The following is a 19859-nucleotide window of genomic DNA, read 5'->3' on the forward strand; positions in this document are numbered from 1 at the left end:
GGTCAGGGCATGTATGGATACAGGGAGAAGACAGACGATTGGGGCTGAGAGGAGAATTGGACCGGCCATGACGAAACAGTGGAGCAGATACGATGGACCAAATGGCCTAACTCTGCTCCTAAATGTTATGGTTACCTGCTCAAAACACTTAATCAGGTTTGTAAGACATACCTGCCCTGCATAAAACCATACTGACTGTCCCTAATCAGGCCGTGTTTTACCAAATACATGTAAATTCAGTCTCAAGGAATCCTCTCCAACATCTTCCTTATATTGATGTGAGACTTTTCTGACTGTTATCCCAATTTCCCTTTTTGAACAAATCAACAACATGGGCTACTGTACAGTCCCCCAGGACCTTGCCTCTTGCTAATAAGTATACAGAATTCTTCATCAAGGCCCCAGCAATCTCACCTGTTTCCTCTATATCCCATCAGGATTTGAGTTCTTATCCACTTTAATACTCTCCAGAAGACCCAGCACCACCACCTTCCTGCTCTCAAAATGTCCTGGCACATCATCATGCACTTCTCTACTCTCCTCCATGTCCTTCTCCTTGGTGAATCCTGAAGCAAACTGTTAATTTAGTACCTCATCGACATCCTCTGATTCCAAGCATAATTACTTCATCGTTGTATTCCTGCTCTCTCCCTAGTTAGCCTCTTGTTTTTCATGCATGTAGAAAATGCCTTGGAATTCTCTTTAATCCTACTCACCAAGGATATTTCACGGCCTCTTTTGGTCTTCCTAACCCCCTGCTTGATCTTTTTCCTGCTATCTTAAAACAAGAGGTTGTGATCATTATTCCCCAAATGCTTTTCCTTTGCAAGGCCAGTCTGTTGTCTAGCTTTATTTCTTAATGCAAAGGTGTAGTATGCTCCCTCCTCTAGTTGGGCTATCCACTTATTATTTCTAGAAACTCTGTCCAATGCACTATATAATTCTGCCCCATCTAAGTCTTTGCCCATCAGTTCCACCAGGTACATGAATGTGGTCTTCCCTGTCTTCCTTTCAGACTTCAATAATATCTGCTTTCCTTTTCATCCCTTCCCTTTGGTACCGTGCTGCACTGGTTCCCAGCTTGTTGTTCTCCCATTAGAATCCTTATCACCTTATCAGTTAATATGTAGTTTTATCAGTGAGTTTAAGAACTCTTGATTATCACTGGTTCAGCATGGGATCTGAATTGCACGGTTTTGCTTTTTCTTGTCACTTGGATTGCAGCACATATTTAATCACGGGCACGGGCAGCAGTGGAGGCCAAGTCATTGGGTGTATTTAAGGCAGAGATTGATAGGTATCTGAGTAGCCAGGGCATCAAAGGTTATGGTGAGAAGGCGGGGCAGTGGGACTAAATAGGATAAAATGGATCAGCTCATGATAAAATGGCGGAGCAGACTCGATGGGCTGAATGGCCTACTTCTGCTCCTTTGTCTTATGGTCTTAATCTTTCAGGGATCTGCTCAGTTTTTAACCAGTTTATATTTTAATATGGGTGGTGGGGTGGAGACACATCTCTACCAAAGGAGGTGTAAGGGGCTCCTTCCCTCCACCAGCCTGCAGGTCACCCTTGGGCAAGGTGTAGCACCGCCCCCCTCCCAGAATCAGGTTCACATGAAGCCATGGGAGTAGGTAGTGGATGGTCCTATGGTCCTATGAGCTCTGGTGTATATCACAAGCTGGTGCAGCTGGCTATGCGACCACTGATGCCAGGCAATCTCTGAAGAGTTGTGATAATGGCTGGGGGAAAGACACTGCCCAGGAGACGGCAATGGTGTACCATTTAAGTAGAAAAATTTGTCAAAAACAAACACGCTAATGGAAAGACAATGATAGTCCATGTCATAAAACATGGCACTTAATGAACAAACAATATTTTAATGCAACTGGTAGTCAAATGGGAATTTATTTATTTATTCATTCATGTTATTTCTTAATATTTATTTTTCAGTTACTATCAGTTCTTTCAGTTCAGGTTTTAAATGCATTTGTTGTAGGAGAATATGATACCTGGTATATGTATGACGCCAGGGTGTCCCAATCTGTCAGTCAGAGTTTGGGTTTGCACTGGGGATGTGCCATGCATGATGAGGCGCTGTTATTTGTATGGCGAGAGCAATGGGCATGTTGGCAGCTTCAGTGCACTTTCAGGTCTAGCCCTGAGAGATTTGACACTCATTTGACTAGTGGAGGGTCAAATCTGCCAAAAAGCTGAAAGTGTTCAAAGTAATAGCAACAATAAAAAGTTGTTGGAAACTGTTTAGCATTAAATGAAACATTTAAAGCCTGAGCTGAAAGTGTTGACAGTAATTGAAAGATAAATAACATTTGACCACCAGTTGTATTCAAAATAAACTTTGGGTAGAATCTCTTTAAATTGGCTTCAAGGTGAGAGAGGACCAATTTTTTAGTCTACTTCTTGAACAGCTAGTTTTTCAGGACTCTAAGGTGCTGTTGGATTAATTGCCTTGGGAAATTATTTCTGTGTGTTGGAACTCTGTAATTAGTAAGAGATTAACTGTGGCAGCATGGTAGTGTAGTAGTCAGTCTAAAGCTATTACAGTGCCAGTGATCTGGGTTCAATTTCGCTGCTGTCTGTCAGGAATTTGTTTATTCTGCACATGCCTGCAAGGGTTTCCTCCAGTTCTCTGTGGGAGGAATGTGGAATTTCAGGTTGGTAGTTAATTGGTCACATGGTGTAATTGGGGGCATGGGTTCATTGGGCCAAAAGGGACTGTTAACTGTGTTCTCTCTGTAAGTAAATAAATGTAATGCCAAAGCAATGCTATCTGACGAATAAAGTTACCACAAAAATAAACGGCACAAGGGTGTACATTTTGGGATCTTGGCATCTTGATGGCTTCCTGTGATCTTGAGATTCTCAATTCTTAAAAGCGTACTTAACCTGTTTAGTACACATTGTGTTTATATTGTAAATGAGCCTTGTCACTTGCAAGACTTTTGTATGTTTTAAAGTAAACCTAGCTGGCCTCTAGACACTTTTAAAAATGGCATTCACTTCTAAAAATGGCATGGCTTTATTAGGTACACCTGTACACCTGCTCATTCATGTAAATATCTAATCAACTAATCATGTGGCGGCAACTCATTACATAAAAGCATGTAGACATGATCAAGAGGTCCAGCTATTGTTCAGACCTAACTTCCAGATGGGGAAGAAATGTGATCTAAGTGACTTTGACCATGATATGATTCTTGGTGCTAGATAGGGTGGTTTGAGTTATCTCAGAAACTGCTGATTTCCTGGGATTTTCATGCATAGAGTTTACAGAGAATGTTGCACAAACCAAAAAAACACAGTGAGTGACAGTTCTGTAAGTGAAAATGCCTTGTTAATGAGAGAGATCATAGAAGAATGGCTGAACTGTTTCAAGCTGACAGGAAGGTGACAGTAACTCAAATAACCAAGTGTTAAAACACTAGTGTGCAGAAGAGCATCTCTGAATGCACAGCATTTCGAACCTTGAAGTAGATGGGCTATAGCACCAAAAGACTATTCCTGTACCTCATAAAGGGACCACTGAGTATAGATGAAAGAACAACAACCTGTTGCTTGGATCGTATCAATGAGCCCAGGGATTAAATTAAAACTTTATTTTCATTGTACCCATGAAGTGATATGTAATTTCATGACCCTTATGATAGCGGCCTGTACATTGATCATCATTGTGATTCTGGGTTGTTGATGTAGTTCAAAGTTTAGTTAAGGTGATTCCTCTATGCTACTGGTTGGAGTCTCTGGAATTGCTGATTTTGTTGATGGCAGAAGAAACATCTGGATTCTTTTTGTTCTAAGGCAGTTGAAACTTATTTGTTGTTTTTAATTTTATCTCACATAAATTTGAATTTTCATTTGGATTGCTGGATGTGGCTCTCTGATTTATTGATTTTTATTTTAAGGTGACGATAAGCCTTTTGAAGGCCAAGCAGATTGCATTGCAAGACCAAGTGCAGAAGCTTCAGTCTGTTGCTCAGCCAGCGCACACAGAAACCAGTGAAAGCACGTCGACAGCCTCTACTGCCTTTCTGCCTGACGATGTTCCGCTCCGTGCTACGTTCCATGGGGACACCATGGATTTTGGAGATGTCATCTGGTCCCAGCAGGAGATCAACAGACTTTCCAAACAGGTGTCAAAGTTAGAAACTGATGTTGCCCATTGGAAAGCTTTGGCACAGGTCAGTGAATTGTATCAATGCTGGTTATATAATTGTTAAAGCTGAAGTTGATCCCAGAATCCTAGCATTTCCCTTGTTTCTCCATTCATCCATGTGATCAGAACATTTGAATACTATCTCTCAGCTATTCCAATATTTTCTTGAATAAGAAGTTGGATTTGTCTCGGAGGATACAAACCAAATCAGTGCATTCAGATCATAAACAAGAGAAGGTATGCAGATGCTGGAAATCTAAAGCAACATACACAAAATGCTGGAGGAATTCAACAGGTCAGGCAGCATCTATGGAAATGAATAGACAGTCGACATTTTGAACTGAGACACTTTTTCAGGTAAAGTACCTAAGTGCTATAATAGGCCATGCACCTCTTCCCTCATCTCCATTCAGGGCCACAGGCAGTCATTCCAGGTGAGGGAACACCTCACCTGCGAAAATGTTGGTGACCAAACAATTTAATTCCGATTACCTCACCTATTCCAACATGTCGGTCCATGGTCTCCTCTTGTGCCAAGATAAGGTCACCCTCAGGTTGGAGAAACTACACCTTATATTTTAACACTCACAGCACGCTGGAGGAACTCAGCAGGTCAGGCAGCATCAGTGGAAATGATGAGTCGACGTTTCGTGCTGGAACCCTTCTTCAGGACTGAAGAAATAAGGAGGGGGAAACATTTGAAGAATGCTTGTAGTTTCAGTTGAAAAACCAGTAATTTGAAAGACAAATGGGTGGGGGAGGGGAAGCAGGGGCGTCATAGCCAGGAAAACAATGGGTAGTAGAAGAAGGAGGCGGAACCATGAGGGAGGTGATAGGCAGCTGGGGGAGGGGGCAGAGTGAAATAGGGATAGAGGAAGGGAGGGGGATGGAATTACTGGAAGTTGGAGAATTCTGTGTTCATACCAAGGGGCTGGAGACTACACCCAGACGGTATATGAGGTGTTGCTCCTCCAACCTGAGTTTAACCTCATTATTGCAGTAGAGGAGGCCATGTATGGACATATCTGAATGGGAATGGGAAGCAGAGTTGAAGTGGGTGGCTACCGGGAGATCCTGTCTGTTGTGGCGGACGGAGCGGAGGTGCTCGCCGAAGCGGTCCCCCAATCTGTGTTGGGTTTCACCGATGTAGAGGTGGCCGCACCAGGAGCACTGGATGCAATAGGTGATCCCAGCATCTGCAGATTATTTTGTGTTTACTTTGATCCCAGCATCTGCAGATTATTTTGTGTTTACTTTGATCCCAGCATCTGCAGATTATTTTGTGTTTACACCTTATATTTTGTCTGGATAGCCTCCAACCTGATGGCATGAATATCAATTTCTCCTTCTGGAAAACAAATTCCACTCTCTCCCCCCCCCCCCCATTTCCTTGATTTCCCCCCACCTCTTCGTACCTGCCTATTACTCCCCCATCCCGGGTCCTCTCCTCCTTCTCTTTATCCTGTGGTCTACTCTCCTCTCTAGTCAGATTCCTTCTTCTCCAGCCCTTTTCGCACCCATCTGGCTTCACCTATCACCTTCCAGCTCGTCTCCACCCCACCCTTTTTATTCTGGCATCTTCCTCCTTCTTTTTCAGTCCTGAATAATGGTCTCGGCTCGAAACATCGATGATCTATTCATTTCTATAGATGCTACCTGATCTGCTGAGTTCCTCCAGCATTTTTGTCTGTGTGTTGCAGTGCATTCAGATTTCAGTTTTGATTTGATCTATTTACTACAAGTATAATTCCGTGCTTATGCATCTGACTGAACTGTCAATTACTAGAAAACACACCGTATGTAATTTCTGGGCAAGCATATAACTCCTGATTCACCTGCCGGATGCTTAAAATATTGGGGGGTGGGGGGGTGAAATTGTACATGAAGATACACTCACTGCAGATCTAGTCAGGTTCTTTGGAGAAATGAGTAAAAAAATACACATTTTTGATAACAGTTTCTTGAAAATACTGTTCAGTATTATAATACAAATTACTGTTGTATTCCTTATAGACCGAAGATGTAAATGACAGAGGATGAATGATGTGCAGGATTTTCTATTCAGTGTCTTTCTCTAAAGATTTATTTCTGTTTGTCTAGAAATAGGACTTTGAAAGGTTACAAGCAAGGTATTGGACTTTCTTGCTGTGGCTTTTTGCACGAACAAATGTAAATCAATTGCACTATCCCAACTACTTGCAATATCATTTCCTGCTTCAAATATTTTTTTGCAATATTTGCTTGAAGGATGGAGGGTTCCACTTACAACTTTTCTCAACAGGAAAGCACTCAAAGTCCAACTATCATCCATGTAAAACATTGTCTTCTAATCATTCTAAGCCACTTTGAAATTGACTCCCTTCGTCATAGACTCCTTAACCAGAAGCAATGTTCTTTCACTCTATCCTGTGCTAGTGGATACTTTATCAGGACTATAAAATTTATCTTCATAGTATATTACAACACCTTGGAGATTCCATACTATAAGGTTTTTTAATTTTTTAATACCCTTTTTGTAAAGTTGCTAAACTGTTTGTATTTCAAGTTAGACAATAGACAATAGGTGCAGGAGTAGGCCATTCGGCCCTTCAAGCCAGCACCACCATTCACTGTGATCATGGCTGATGATCCACTATCAGTATCCAGTTCCTGCCTTATCCCCATAACCTTTGATTCTGCTATCTCTAAGAGCTCTATCCATCTCTTTCTTGAAAGCATCCAGAGACTTGGCCTCCAGCCTTCTGGGGCAGAGCATTCCATATATCCACCACTCTCTGGGTGAAAAAGTTTTTCCACAACTCCGTTCTAAATGGCCTACCCCTAATTCTTAAACTGTGGCCTCTGGTTCTGGACTCACCCATCAGCGGGAACATGCTTCCTGCCTGCAGCGTGTCCAATCCCTTAATAATCTTATATGTTTCAATAAGATCCCCTCTCAGCCTTCTAAATTCCAGAGTATACAAGCCTAGTCGCTCCAATCTTTCGACATATGACAGTCCCGCCATCCCGGGAATTAACCTTGTGAACCTACGCTGCACTCCCTCAATAGCAAGAATGTCCTTCCTCAAATTTGGAGACCAGAACTGCACACAGTACTCCAGGTGTGGTCTCACCAGGGCCCTGCACAGCTGCAGAAGGACCTCTTTGCTCTTATACTCAATTATACTCAGTTAAGAACTCTTTTTACTGGTCTCTGTGTTTAATCTAGATCTCATTGCACGATCATGCTAACTGCTCATTGCAGTTTTAGAAGAGAAAAGTTAATTCTTTTTAATGTTATTTTTAGGTAACTAAGAGTCAAGGGTCAGTCAGCTCTGATGAGGATGATATCTACAAGCTGCAAAAGACAATAGAAGTAAGAACATCTTGCAAATTTAAGAACTCCATTAGTCAATGGAACTGCAGTTTCAGCAGTCATCTTAAAATATAATGTAAATATAATGTTGGAGTATTAGGGCATGTTGCTTAGCTATTAAGGTAACAACAGGAGGGCACTGAATTATCACTTAATATAAGTGATTGCTGTTTCTGTTTCCCCATATCTGCCTGCATTGACTTTTATTTTGCCATTCTCTTTATATGGTAGTAATAGGAATACGATATCATTTCTGTTAAAATCCGTTTGGTACTTTATCATGTGCCTATTAATTTGTATAGTGGATAGTCTATTTCATTATCCTTCAAGAAATGGTACCACAGACAAAGCAAATTTTGTCTTCATCTAGCAACTGTACTTACTGGTTGTAATCAGTTGCTAAGACTGACGATAACCTTCTTATCATTAGGCTATGGGTCCTGCAACCGATAAAAGTACTCCTGTCACTAACCAACTGAAATCTGCTTGGTTGGTGCATTCCATTTGTGCAAAACTTTCGGCTTGTATCAATGGACAATATGTAACAACTAATTTAACGAAACCGGTAATTTACTAGGTGTCTTTGAACTGTAAGATAATGATTGTTGTCAGTTAGCCACGGTAGCGTGGTGGTTAGCATAACGCTTTACGGTACAGGTGACCCGGGTTCAATTCCTGGTGCTGCCTGAATAAGGAGTTTGTGCGTTCTCCACATGACTGCCTGGGTTTCCTCTAAGTGCTCTGGTTTCCTCCCACAGTCCAAGGACTTACCAGTTAATTGTAATTAGGCTAGGATTACAAATTTGGGGATTGCTATGCGGCATGGCTGAAAGAGCCAGAAGGGCTTATTCCACTCTGTGTGTAAATAAATAAATAAACAAACAAACAAACTCATGGAGTACATTGGTCATATTTGTTCAGGTATTCAAGTCATCTGCTACATTATTTAGCATGTGCCCATCCATTGAATCTCTCCTAAATTATAAAGAATGAATGTTATCTGATATTTTAAATAAGATTGTAAAATTAATGCATCTGGTATTTGCTCAGCTGTTATGTACAGCAGTAAGGTGATACTAAATTAACAGTGAAGATGATCACTAAGCACTGAACATCATCGTCTGGGTCTAGGAACTCTTTTTATCATAATGCTGCCTTCAGTACTCATTTTAACCATATTTATGCCCAGCAGTTTTAATATAATTTAATTTTGTCTAAGGGAAAAATTTTCTCATGATAATCTAATGATGTGTTCGTATTACCACTGAATCTGTTGCAGTATTCTTCGGGAGGTTCTGAAATCCCAAAGAAATTGAAATCATATAGTTCATGATTAATGTTCCTCGTGAAATATTTAGATTATGCTAATGTTTAGTTCGTTCCGCTCTAATGATAACCAGTTGGCTCATTATTACAGGAGGTGAAGCAGCAGCTTAGCCGGGAGATTGATGAGCATCAGCATGAATTGTCTACGCTGCAAGATGTACATCGGCAGAAAATAAATAGTCTCACAAAGCGACACAGGGATGAGCTTGCAGAGTACGAGGAGCGGATAGAAGAACTGGAGCAGCAATTGCAAGGTTCGAAGTAGCTATTCGTGCATTGGAACTCCAAAATGCACTGTAACTTGGCAGAGAAACTGTTCAGGATTGCAGTAACATAAGATAACAATATCATCATGTGAATATATATTCTCACCTGTGTCATTACACATATCATACTAAGAAGCCATTCAGGAGTCATAACGCAAACACGAGGTTACCCATAGCCCTCTATTTTTCTAAGCTCTATATACCTATCCAGGAGGCTCTTAAAAGACCCTATCATATCTGCCTCCACCACCATAGCCGGCGGCCCATTCCACACACTCAGCACTCTGTGTAAAAAAAAAACTTACCCCTGACATCTCCTCTGTAGCTACTTCCAAGCACCTTAAAACTGTGCTCTCCCAGAGCCACTGGGCAGTTGTCATCAAGGAACGTTACCTTGTTTTTCTTAGGGCACCAGGATAATATTACTTTGTGTTAGGTGTGCGAATTATGTTTTGTGTTGTGCACTTTGGTCCAGAGGAAAATTGTTTCGTATGTATGGTTGAATGACAATAAACTGAACTTGAACTTAATAGTGCTAGTTTTAAAGCAGGTGAGAACTTTGGATTGAAGAAGGGAGTGGTTAAAAATATCTGCAAGTACCCCAACCAGCTGATCTGCGCAGGATCTAATTACACAGCTAGGGACACCATCTGGGCCAGATGCCTTCCACGGTTCACTCTGTGGAAGACTTGAGGTTTGGGTGCACTCCAAGATTCCTGTTGGAGTAGGTGGCGACATACCAATCCTCTTTTGTTCAAAACATGCATAGAGTGCATGAAGTTCATTGGGAAGGGATGTGCTGTAATTGTATTGCTGCCTGACTTTGCTTTTAGCTCCTATAGCAAGTAAGTTCATCCATGCTATTCCAGAGATAGTGATAAGTGAGCAATGAGATAGACTACCTAATTACAGTTGTTATTTTCTTACTGATTTCCAAACACTTGTATGGCTACTAAATCAGAATCAGGTTTGTTATCACCGGCATGTGATGCAAAATTTGTTAACTTAGCAGCAGCAGTTCAATGCAATACATAATCTAGCAGAGAGAGAGAGAGAAAAAATTAAAGCATAATAATAAACAAGTAAATCAATTATGTATATTGAATAGATTATTAAAAAATGTGCAAAAACAGAAATACTGTATATTAAAAAAAGTGAGGTAATATCCAAAGCTTCAAATTTCATTCAGGAATCAGATGGCAGAGGGGAGGAAGCTGTTCCTGAATCGCTGAGTGTGTGCCTTCAAGATAAAGATAAGAGTCCATTGTATTACAAGAAAGATACTAGCATGGATATAAGATTGACTAACTGTCGGGGACCATTGGTACAGAATAAATTGCAGGACATGATGCTGAGGGCCAGGATCTGCCAACATTTGGAACAAACGGGGTCTGACAGGATAGTCAGCGTGGCTTTGTGCATGTAAAGTCTTGTCTGCGAAATCTGTTGGAGGATTTCTTTGAAGAGATAACCAATAGGGCAGACCAGGGTCAGGCAGTAGATGTTGTGTATATGAACTTTAGCATGGTCGTTGACAAAGTCCTTCATGGCCTGGAAGGTTAGATTGCATTGTATCCAGGGGGAGATAGCAGACTGGATTTGTAATTGTCTTGGTGGTAGGAAGTAGAGGTTTGGCTCTCAGACTGGAGGTCTGTGTCTAGTGATGTGCCACAGGGATCAGTTATGGGACCTTTGTTGTTTGTAATTTATATAAACAATGGATGTGAACGTACAAGGCATGGTTAGTAACTTTCTGGATAATACCAAATTAGCTGGTATTATAGATAGTGTAGAAGGTTATTAGAAATTTCAGGGGATCTAGATCAGCTAGCTATGAGGGCTGAGGATTGACAAATGGCTTCAATTCAGATAAATGTGTGGTATTGTATTTTGGAAGATCAAACTAGGTTAGGACTTGTGCAGTGATTCTAGGGATGCCATTACATAGTTCAGAAAAGCATTGTGACAAGTAAATAGGGTAGTGAAGAGGGCATTTGGCATGCTGGCTTTTGTTAATCAGGGTATTGAGTATAGGAGTTGGGAAGTTATGATGCTGTTATACGAGATATTGGTGAGGCTGCACTTGTATTGAGAATTGTGGATCACAGGCAAAATTCTTGAGGCAACATCTGTGGAGGGGAATAAACAGTTGATGATTCGGGTCAGGACCTTTCATCAGAACTGGAAAGGAGTGTTGTGTATAGCTTTGCTCACACTATTAAAGGAAATAGGTGATTAAACTCGAAAGAGAGCAGAAATGATTTACCAGGATGTTACCAGGACTTGGGGAGCTTGAGTTACAAGGAGAGGCTGTGTAGGTGATGACTTTAACCTCTGGAATTGAGGGCAGGGGTCCGCAACCTTCTTTGCACCACAGACTGGTTTAATATTGACAATATTCTTGCGGACCGGCTGACTGGGGGCGGGGGGTGTTCAAGTAGGGTTAAACTCACCTCGACATGTCTTTTACAGTTAGGGTTGCCAGCTTTCTCACTCCCAAATAAGGGACAAAAGTAGCAGTCAAATACGGGACACTTGTGTTTACCCCAGGAAAGACTACCATGACCATGAAGCCTTGCGCAGGCACCTGTGTGGGCATGCGCATACGTGCTGATTTTTTTTCCACAAATTGGTTTTGGCTTAATCTTCCTGACTACACTGTACATACATTATTTCTACTTTATATAGGCTGTGTATTTATCATATCATTCCTGCTTTTACTATATGTTAGTGTTATTTTAGGTTTTATGTTTTATTTGGTATGATTTAGTAGGTTATTTTTTGTCTGAGAATGCTCAAAAATTTTTCCCATATAAATTAATGGTAATTGCTTCTTCACTTTACGCCATTTCGGCACGAAAGGTTTCATAGGAACGCTCTACCTTAGCGGGGGAAATACGGGACAAGGGCGGTCCCGTATGGGACAAACCAGTTTAGCCCAATGTACGGATGTCCTGGCAAATACGAGACAGTTGGCAACCCTATGTTCAAGTTCAACAGTGCGTGACAGGGAATGAGGAAAGGTGTAGCTGACTCATATTGTTTCCTCGCGGCCCGGTAGCACATGCTTTGCGGCCCGGTAGTTGGGGACCGCTGATTTAGGGGATTGGGGGTAACCAGATAGAGGTGTATAAGATCATGAGGGGCATAGACAGGGTGAAAGGACATTTTTTTTTTTTTTTTACCAGAGTGGGGAGTGGGGTTGCTCAAAACAAGAGGGCTTGGGTTTAAGATTAAAGACGTAAAATTTAGAAGTGACATCAGGGCAACTTCGTCATGCAAAGAGTTGTGCATACATGGAATGTACTACCAGAAATTGTAATTGAGGCAGACATATTAGTAATATTTAAAAAAAAACCATAGATAGGTACATGAGTAGGAGGTATTTATAGGGCTGTGGGCCGAATGTAGTCAGATGGCACTAGCTCACTGAATAGCATAGTCTGCAGAGTTAGGCCAGAGGGTCTGTTTGCATGCTGCATGACTGTACTGTTCTCAGAGCCTCCTATCACGTAAATTTATCACTAATCCTCAATTCTGTGCAATACAAAATATTTTCCTCTCACCTGGATGGCATTTTAAAGTTTCAATGAGGGGAGTCTTTTCTGTGCTGTCAGGATTTGTGAAGAGAAACTTGACAACTGGATCAGAAACTAGTGTTCCAACTCTTTGATAAAGCGCATGAATAAATTGTACCCCTAATTTTACCCCAGCAGTTTGCCTTAAGGTAAAGGCCATAATAATTATTCTATTTTAGTTGTGCAAACTACATCAAATTGAATTGACTTATTTCTTACATCCTTCACATACATAAGGAGTAAAAATCTTTACGTTATGTCTCTTGTCTAAATGTGTAATTTATAGTCATTTGTAATAAATAGTATGTACAGTAGGACAGTCAATATAACATAGAAATACACTCAAATCAGCGTGAATTAATCAGTCTGATAGCTTGGTGGAAGAAGTGGTCCCGGAGCCTGTTGGTCTTGGCTTTTATGCAGGGGTAACATTTCCTGGATGGTAACAACTAGAATAGTTTGTGGTTGGGGTGTCTCTGATCCCCAATGATCCTTCTGGCCCTTTCTACGCACCTGCCTCTGTAAGTGTCCTGAATAGTGGGGAGTTCACATCTACAGATGTGCTGGGCTGTCTGCACCACTCTCTGCAGAGTCCTGCGATTGAGGGAAGTACAGTTCCCATACCAGGCAGTGATGCAACCAGTCTGGATGCTCTCAATTGTGCCCCTGTAGAAAGTCCCTAGAATTTGGGGACTCATACCAAACAACTTCATGGGTCTGAGGTGAAAGAGGTGGTGTTACGCTTTTTTAAAACCACAAGCCGGTATGTACAGACCACGTGAGATCCTCGGTGATGTGTATACCGAGGAACTTAAAGCTGTTCACTGTCTCAACCCCAAATCCATTGATCTCAATAGAGGTGAGCCTCTCTCCATTCCTCCACAGTCCACAACCAGCTCCTTTGTTTTTGCAATATTGAGGGAGAGGTTGTTTTCTTGACACCATTGTGTTAGGGTGATGACTAAGTAAGCTACTTTGTAAGCTACCTCATTATTATTTGAGATAAGGCCGATTAATGTAGTATCGTCAGTAAATTTAATTAGCAGATTGGAGCTGTGTGTGTCCAGTGCATATTGGGTGAAAACATAGAAGAATCTATGTGGCGATGAGCCAGAATAATTTTGTGTAACATCCTCGGGAGAGGTTGGCCTTCATTTTATTAATCACATCCCCAGAGTTGAAAAGGAAATGTGTTAATCCACTGCAACTTGTGGGCAAATCATCAGTGTATGATTCAATTATTTTATTAATAGTGTTTGAAAAAATTTGGTTCGAAATGATACCTCAGTGTATGTAAAACTTCACTGCTTTAGATGATGCAAATCTGATGCCAGACTGGATCGGACTTTACTTATCGGAATCCAGTAGTTTTCTAGTGCTATGTGTTGTATAGTTAGTCAGATGCATAAATCTGACAGTGAATTTTTGGCTAATTTATCTAATTATTAAATCATGAAGATTTATCTGTATTTCAACAGTAGGCTAGAATACTTAAGGTTTTATTTTCAAGTTACTTCTAATGTAAGTTAATTTTTTTTGAATAATTCTAAACAGTTCACATTTACGGAAAGCTTGTGTCCTTAGCTGGTGAGTTGTAAGGATGAATAAAGATATGTTTTATTCCTTATAATTTAACATAATTTCATATTGTCTGTTATAGATGCAGAGACAGAACAGAAGGGAATGAATAACTCTCAAGATGTATGTATGTGCAGGTGGCTTCCTGAGCAATGTCTTACCTTAATTTTGTGTTAAATATTCCTGCTCCTTATTCAGATAAGATTCACATGATAAACAAAATCTATACTGTATTCAAGATGTCTTGATAACTCTAGAACAGCAAGTTCTAAATTCCAGTGAGTAGTATCCATGAGTGGGTGCAAGTTGCACATTGTGAGACCTTTGTAAAATATGCATTAATTAATAGCCATCTGTAAACAGATCTGTAAATCTGCAAAGGATGGACTATAAGTTCAGTATTTATTATTGAATGGTTTCAAAGGTCAAGTTTCAATTAGTAAATATCTGTATGAAGTATTGAGTATTAAATTATCACGTAAACCAATTATGCAGATCTTTGTGTGAGGAATGATATCTGAAAAATTTGAGAATTTTTGTCTAATTGAGAATGCTTGTCTAGACAGCTCTTAAATGCTGTTAGTAACTCTGCTTTTGCCATTCTCTCCAACAGTGCAGTATTAATACTTGACACTATCTGGGTGGATAAATTCCCCTTACATCCCTGTTAAATCTCATACTCCTTTTCCTCAATCTGGCTCCTCTGGTTTCATCTACTTCTGAAAAGGAGAGAAAATTCCCATGACCTACCCTATTTAGACCTCTCAATAATTTCTTTATCTCAGTCGTGTCTTCTCTTAACCTTCTGCACTCCAGGGAGAATAGATGTAATCTTTCTAATGTAACTAAAACACTCCATCTCATTTTGGTGAATCTTCTTTATACCCTGTCCACTGCGTTCTTCCATTAGTGCAGTGACCAGAAGTGCATATAATACTTAAGCTGAAGTTTGACCAGTGATTTATAAAATTGGAGCATAATTGCCCTGCTCTTGTATCCAGTGACCTGATGACTGAAAACCATTGTCTGATATAGCTTCTTAACCATTATCACCTTCAAAGATCTTTGGACATGCACACTTCAATGCTTCCTAGAACCTGGTGTTATGACTTAATCTCATTAGTATTCACAAAATACATCTCTTCACATTTATCAGGATTGAAATACATCTACTATTTCTCATGTTGTTTCCCAGATACATTGATACCCCCCCTGTAGCCCAAGACTACCTTCCACCCTGTTAATGGCGCCGCCAATCTTGAGTCACTTGCGAACTTGCTGATCACACCTTCTATATCCACATCGAAATCATTCATGTATATTTCAAAGAGCAAAGGCCCCAGCACCACTGATTTGAGGCAAACAATCACAGTCCTCAGCCATCATTCTCTCTTCTACTGGCAAGTCAATATTGGATCCGATTAGCCAACTTGCCCATGATCCCTGGACCATTTGGACCACGTTGAAGGCCACACCAAAGTTCATGTTGGTCACATCTACTGCCCTATCCTCATCTGATGCACTTGTTACCTTCTCAAATAACCCACTTTGATTGGTTGTCCAAGATTTATCCCTGACATGGTCATATTGGCCATCTCTGATTTGTCCCTACCTGTCCAATTCATCATTTATCCTGCCCTTCAGAATTTTTTCAATTACTGCAACTTGTTGTAATTACATTTTTCAATAATTTACTATTTTTTTGGGAAGTTTTTGCTTTTAATTGCTTCTCAATATCAAACAGGTTTTTGACAACTATCTTTACCAATGTGCATAGATTTAGCCAACTGTCCAGGTTCACTTTGGCTTTTATTATTGGGCCTTTGTTCTGGTATCACTTTCAGAGCAGTAGTGGGAGACAGCTGATCATGGGTTCCGGGCTTGTATTTATTTTCCTCTCAAGACGTAAGTGTGGAACAGCTTGAGCTTATAAAATATTCAGTAACTTTCTTCAGATGTTTGAAATCTAAGAAAGTATGCTGAAGTCATGGGACTGCTTTAATGTGTCTACTTTGAACCACTTCTCAGAAACCTACTCATTCCTTAGTAGTCTTTTCCCCTAAAGAGGGTTCACACTGCCCATGGCGCTATGGTAGCATCATATTTAGTGTGATGCTATTAAACTTGGGGCTTTCTAGGGTTCAGAGTTCTGTAAGTGCTTCCCGTGGAATGCATGGGTTTTCTCTGGGTCCTCCTTTTTCCTCCCTCAGTCCAAAGACGTACCATGTGGGTTAACTGGCCATTGTAAGTTGTCCTGTGATTTGGATTAGGGTTATTCGGGGGTTGCTGGGCAGCCAGAAGGGCTTACTCTGCACTATCGTATCCCCTTTTGCCTATCACCTGTCCAGCTCTCGGCTCTATCCCTCCCCCTCCTGTCTTCTCCTATCATTTTGCATCTCCCCCTCCCCCTCCAGCTTTCAAATCCCTTACTCACTCTTCCTTCAGTTAGTCCTGACGAAGGGTCTCGGCCTGAAACGTCGACTGCGCCTCTTCCTATAGATGCTGCTTGGCCTGCTGCGTTCACCAGCAACTTTGATGTATGTTGCTTGAATTTCCAGCATCTGCAGAATTCCTGTTGTCCACCTGTATTAATCCCATTTATTTGAATTTGGCCTGTAGCCTTCGATCCCTTGGCAATTCATGTGTTCAGCTAAATATTTCTTAAATATTCTTGGAGTATTCACTTCTACCTTCCTGTCAACATAAAAACTGTTTTAGATTTTTAAATTTTACCTTTGCTTTGTTATTGATGCATTGTGCTGGCATACCTTTTAGGTTATCATGCTTGTTTTGATCTAGGGTAGGGGTAATCAAAATTGTGCCTTTGTGTCAAGATTTGGGACGATAATAAAAATGAAGGAAAAATAAATTAAACATACTTCATTTGAAAAGATTTTAAACAATCTTTATTAAGAGTTTTTAAAATTAATTTTTTTAGGAGTTTTCTAAGAATTTTTGATCAAATAACCAACTTTCATATTTGGTAGATAATTGTGTAGTTTAATTTTGATTTTGTGTACTTTTAAGGGTAAGTATAATGGACAAGAAGATATTCATGAGCTAAAAGCAAGTCTGGAATTGTTAAACCATGAAAAAGAAGAACTACAAAAGGAAAAGGTTAGTGTTGGATCATGAATTTTTTTTCAGATTGATATTAGGATATGTTTGCACTCTTTTGTTTGGAATGGTCTTTTAAAATCAAGATGATTTCTGTATCATAAACTTCTTCAGAAAGGCCCCCAATGTTGTGCTGAGGGTGGAGAAAATAAAACCCTTGGCAACAGCAACTGTAAGCACCTCTTACAGGTTGTTTTTGGAATCGCATGCTTCAATATCCAAAAATCTGCCTTTGAGACATGATATGTGCTCCACCCAGCAATGTGATAAAAGTGCACCAATGTTGTTCATGAAGAGATTCCAATTTGTTGCATTCTTTCTAACTGAGACCAATACGCAACCTGTGTTGTCTAATGATTATTGTTAGGACAGAAAATTTTAAATAGGTATTTTGTCATTCATGTGTTTTCCAAAATAACATGGGAAGGCATTTGAAGATCAAGAGCAAGTTAAGCTTTTATGACGGAACATTTATCCACTGTCAGTAAAATGGTTGTTGAGCACTGTTAGATAATTGAGTAAATTAATAGAATTTGGAGGAAATGACCTGTTCACAATTTCCTCATCAGATTCCAGATAATTTTGCAAAGTAAGATTGCCTAGATAGGCAGTAGAAAGTTTAAGCCTGATGATGTAATTGATAGATTACCAACTTTGCTTGTATAGTCAGGGTCTCTGAATTTTGGGGAATGCCCCCATAGTTAAGTTCTTAGGTTTGTGTTTATGTTTACAAGATGGTATGAACTTCATGTTGGACAGCAGCTGCTATATTTGTAGATTGCTGGATTGTGATTTGAGTAATGCTGGAAATAATTCAGTATCCAATAGTTGTCTGATGTGGAAAATAAGCTAATAACCATTTGAAACTGAGTAATCATTTAGCAGTCTTAAGCTCTTCATTGCAAAATTGCACGAATGTAATTCTAATGAATTTTGAGTGTTTCAGATGCACATTTTAGATTGGTGGTATCCATTCTGGTTCATCTCTGAATTAACAGGACTTTGCAATTGATCATGTGATATGTTGATTGTGTTTAAAGTTGATCAAATGTGCAATTAAAGAAATCCTTTGAATGGCAGGAGGCAATGCAACAGGAACTCTCAAACCTGCAGAATATTCAGAAGAGTGAATCGGACCTTAATAGTCTGGCCTTGGAAGTGAGTGAACTGAAGCAGAATTTGTTGACCAAAGAGAATGAGCTGTCGGACATCTCCATGCAGAGGGACAGATTAATGTCTGAATTGGAAGAACTGGACAAACAGAATCAAGAAGCTACTGAAGTATGCATTGTACCATTCATTATTTATAATGGTGTTACTGTAGCTCCTGATTCCTTGTGTAAGGTTTGTAAATTGTAACAAACTAATATCCTTTGGATTAATGGAAGAAAGTATTTCCTTTGTGGCAAAAAGATTTTCAAATTGCTTTTTACAGTCAATTGTACAGTGGTGCTGGAAAGTTTGTGAACTCTTCAGAATTTTCTCTGTTTCTGCATAAGTATGACCTAAAATGTGATTAGATCTTCATGTAAGTTTTATCTATAGATAAAGAGAACCCAATTAAATAAGCAACACAAAAAAAACATACTTGTTCATTTATTTATTGAGAAAAATGATCCAATATTACATGTAGTTGTTGGAAAAAGTATCTGAACCTCTAGTATTATCAGTTCATTTAAAGGGGAAGTTAGGTGTTTCAATCAATGGGATTACAATCAGGTGTGATTGTAGGAGGCCCTGGCCTATTCAAAGAACATAAAGCTGGGTCTTCATTATCAAAGTCTGATCTTTACCACATAGGTTTTTGGAAGTGTGCCATACTGCGATCAAAGGTGATTTCTGAGAACCTCAGAAAAATAGTTTTTGATGCTCACGCTGGAAAAAGGATACAAAACCTTTTCTAAAGAGTTTGGGCTTCACCAATACACAGTCAGGCAGATGGTGTACAAATGGAGGAAATTCAACACTGTCGTTACTCTCCCCAGAAGTGGTCGGCCAACAAAAATCACTCCAAGAGTTAGGCATGTAATATTCCAGGAGGTCACAAAGATACTCAGGGTTACATCTAAGGAGCTACGCCCTCTCTTGCATTGGCTAATGTCAGTGTTCATCAGGCAAATACTGAATACCAATGATGTGCATGGCAAGATTGCAAGGAGGAAGCAACTACTCTCCAAGAAGAACATTGCTGCCCACTTACAGTTTGCTAAAGACCACGTGGATAAGCCAGAAGGCTATTGGAAGAATGCTCTGTGAATGTGTGAGTCCAAAATAGAACTTTTTGGCTTAAACAAGAAGCGTTATATTTGGTGAAAAGCAAACACTGCATTCCAGCATAAGAACCTCATCGCATCTGTGAAACATGGTGATGGCAGTGTCGTGGTTTGTGCCTGCTTTGCTGCCTTGGGACCAGGACGGCTTACTATATTTGACGGAACTATGAATTTTTTTTAAATCTCCTAGTAAA

The 19859-nt window shown here is 40.1% G+C and overlaps 1 protein-coding gene across 1 annotated transcript in view; it reads left to right on the plus strand.

The window, feature by feature from the left end:
- The window catches only part of trip11 (thyroid hormone receptor interactor 11), a 142331-nt gene that overhangs the window by 57025 nt on the left and 65447 nt on the right, over positions 1–19859 (plus strand). Inside the window, exons 4-9 of the mRNA XM_063043804.1 lie at positions 3922–4197; positions 7459–7527; positions 8945–9107; positions 14358–14398; positions 17303–17392; positions 18473–18673. Of these exons, the coding sequence (XP_062899874.1) occupies positions 3922–4197; positions 7459–7527; positions 8945–9107; positions 14358–14398; positions 17303–17392; positions 18473–18673 (840 nt within the window). The remainder of the gene's footprint in view (positions 1–3921; positions 4198–7458; positions 7528–8944; positions 9108–14357; positions 14399–17302; positions 17393–18472; positions 18674–19859) is intronic.

Source organism: Mobula hypostoma, chromosome 1 (assembly GCF_963921235.1).
Source record: "Mobula hypostoma chromosome 1, sMobHyp1.1, whole genome shotgun sequence".
In the NCBI taxonomy this organism is placed as follows: Eukaryota; Metazoa; Chordata; class Chondrichthyes; order Myliobatiformes; family Myliobatidae; genus Mobula; species Mobula hypostoma.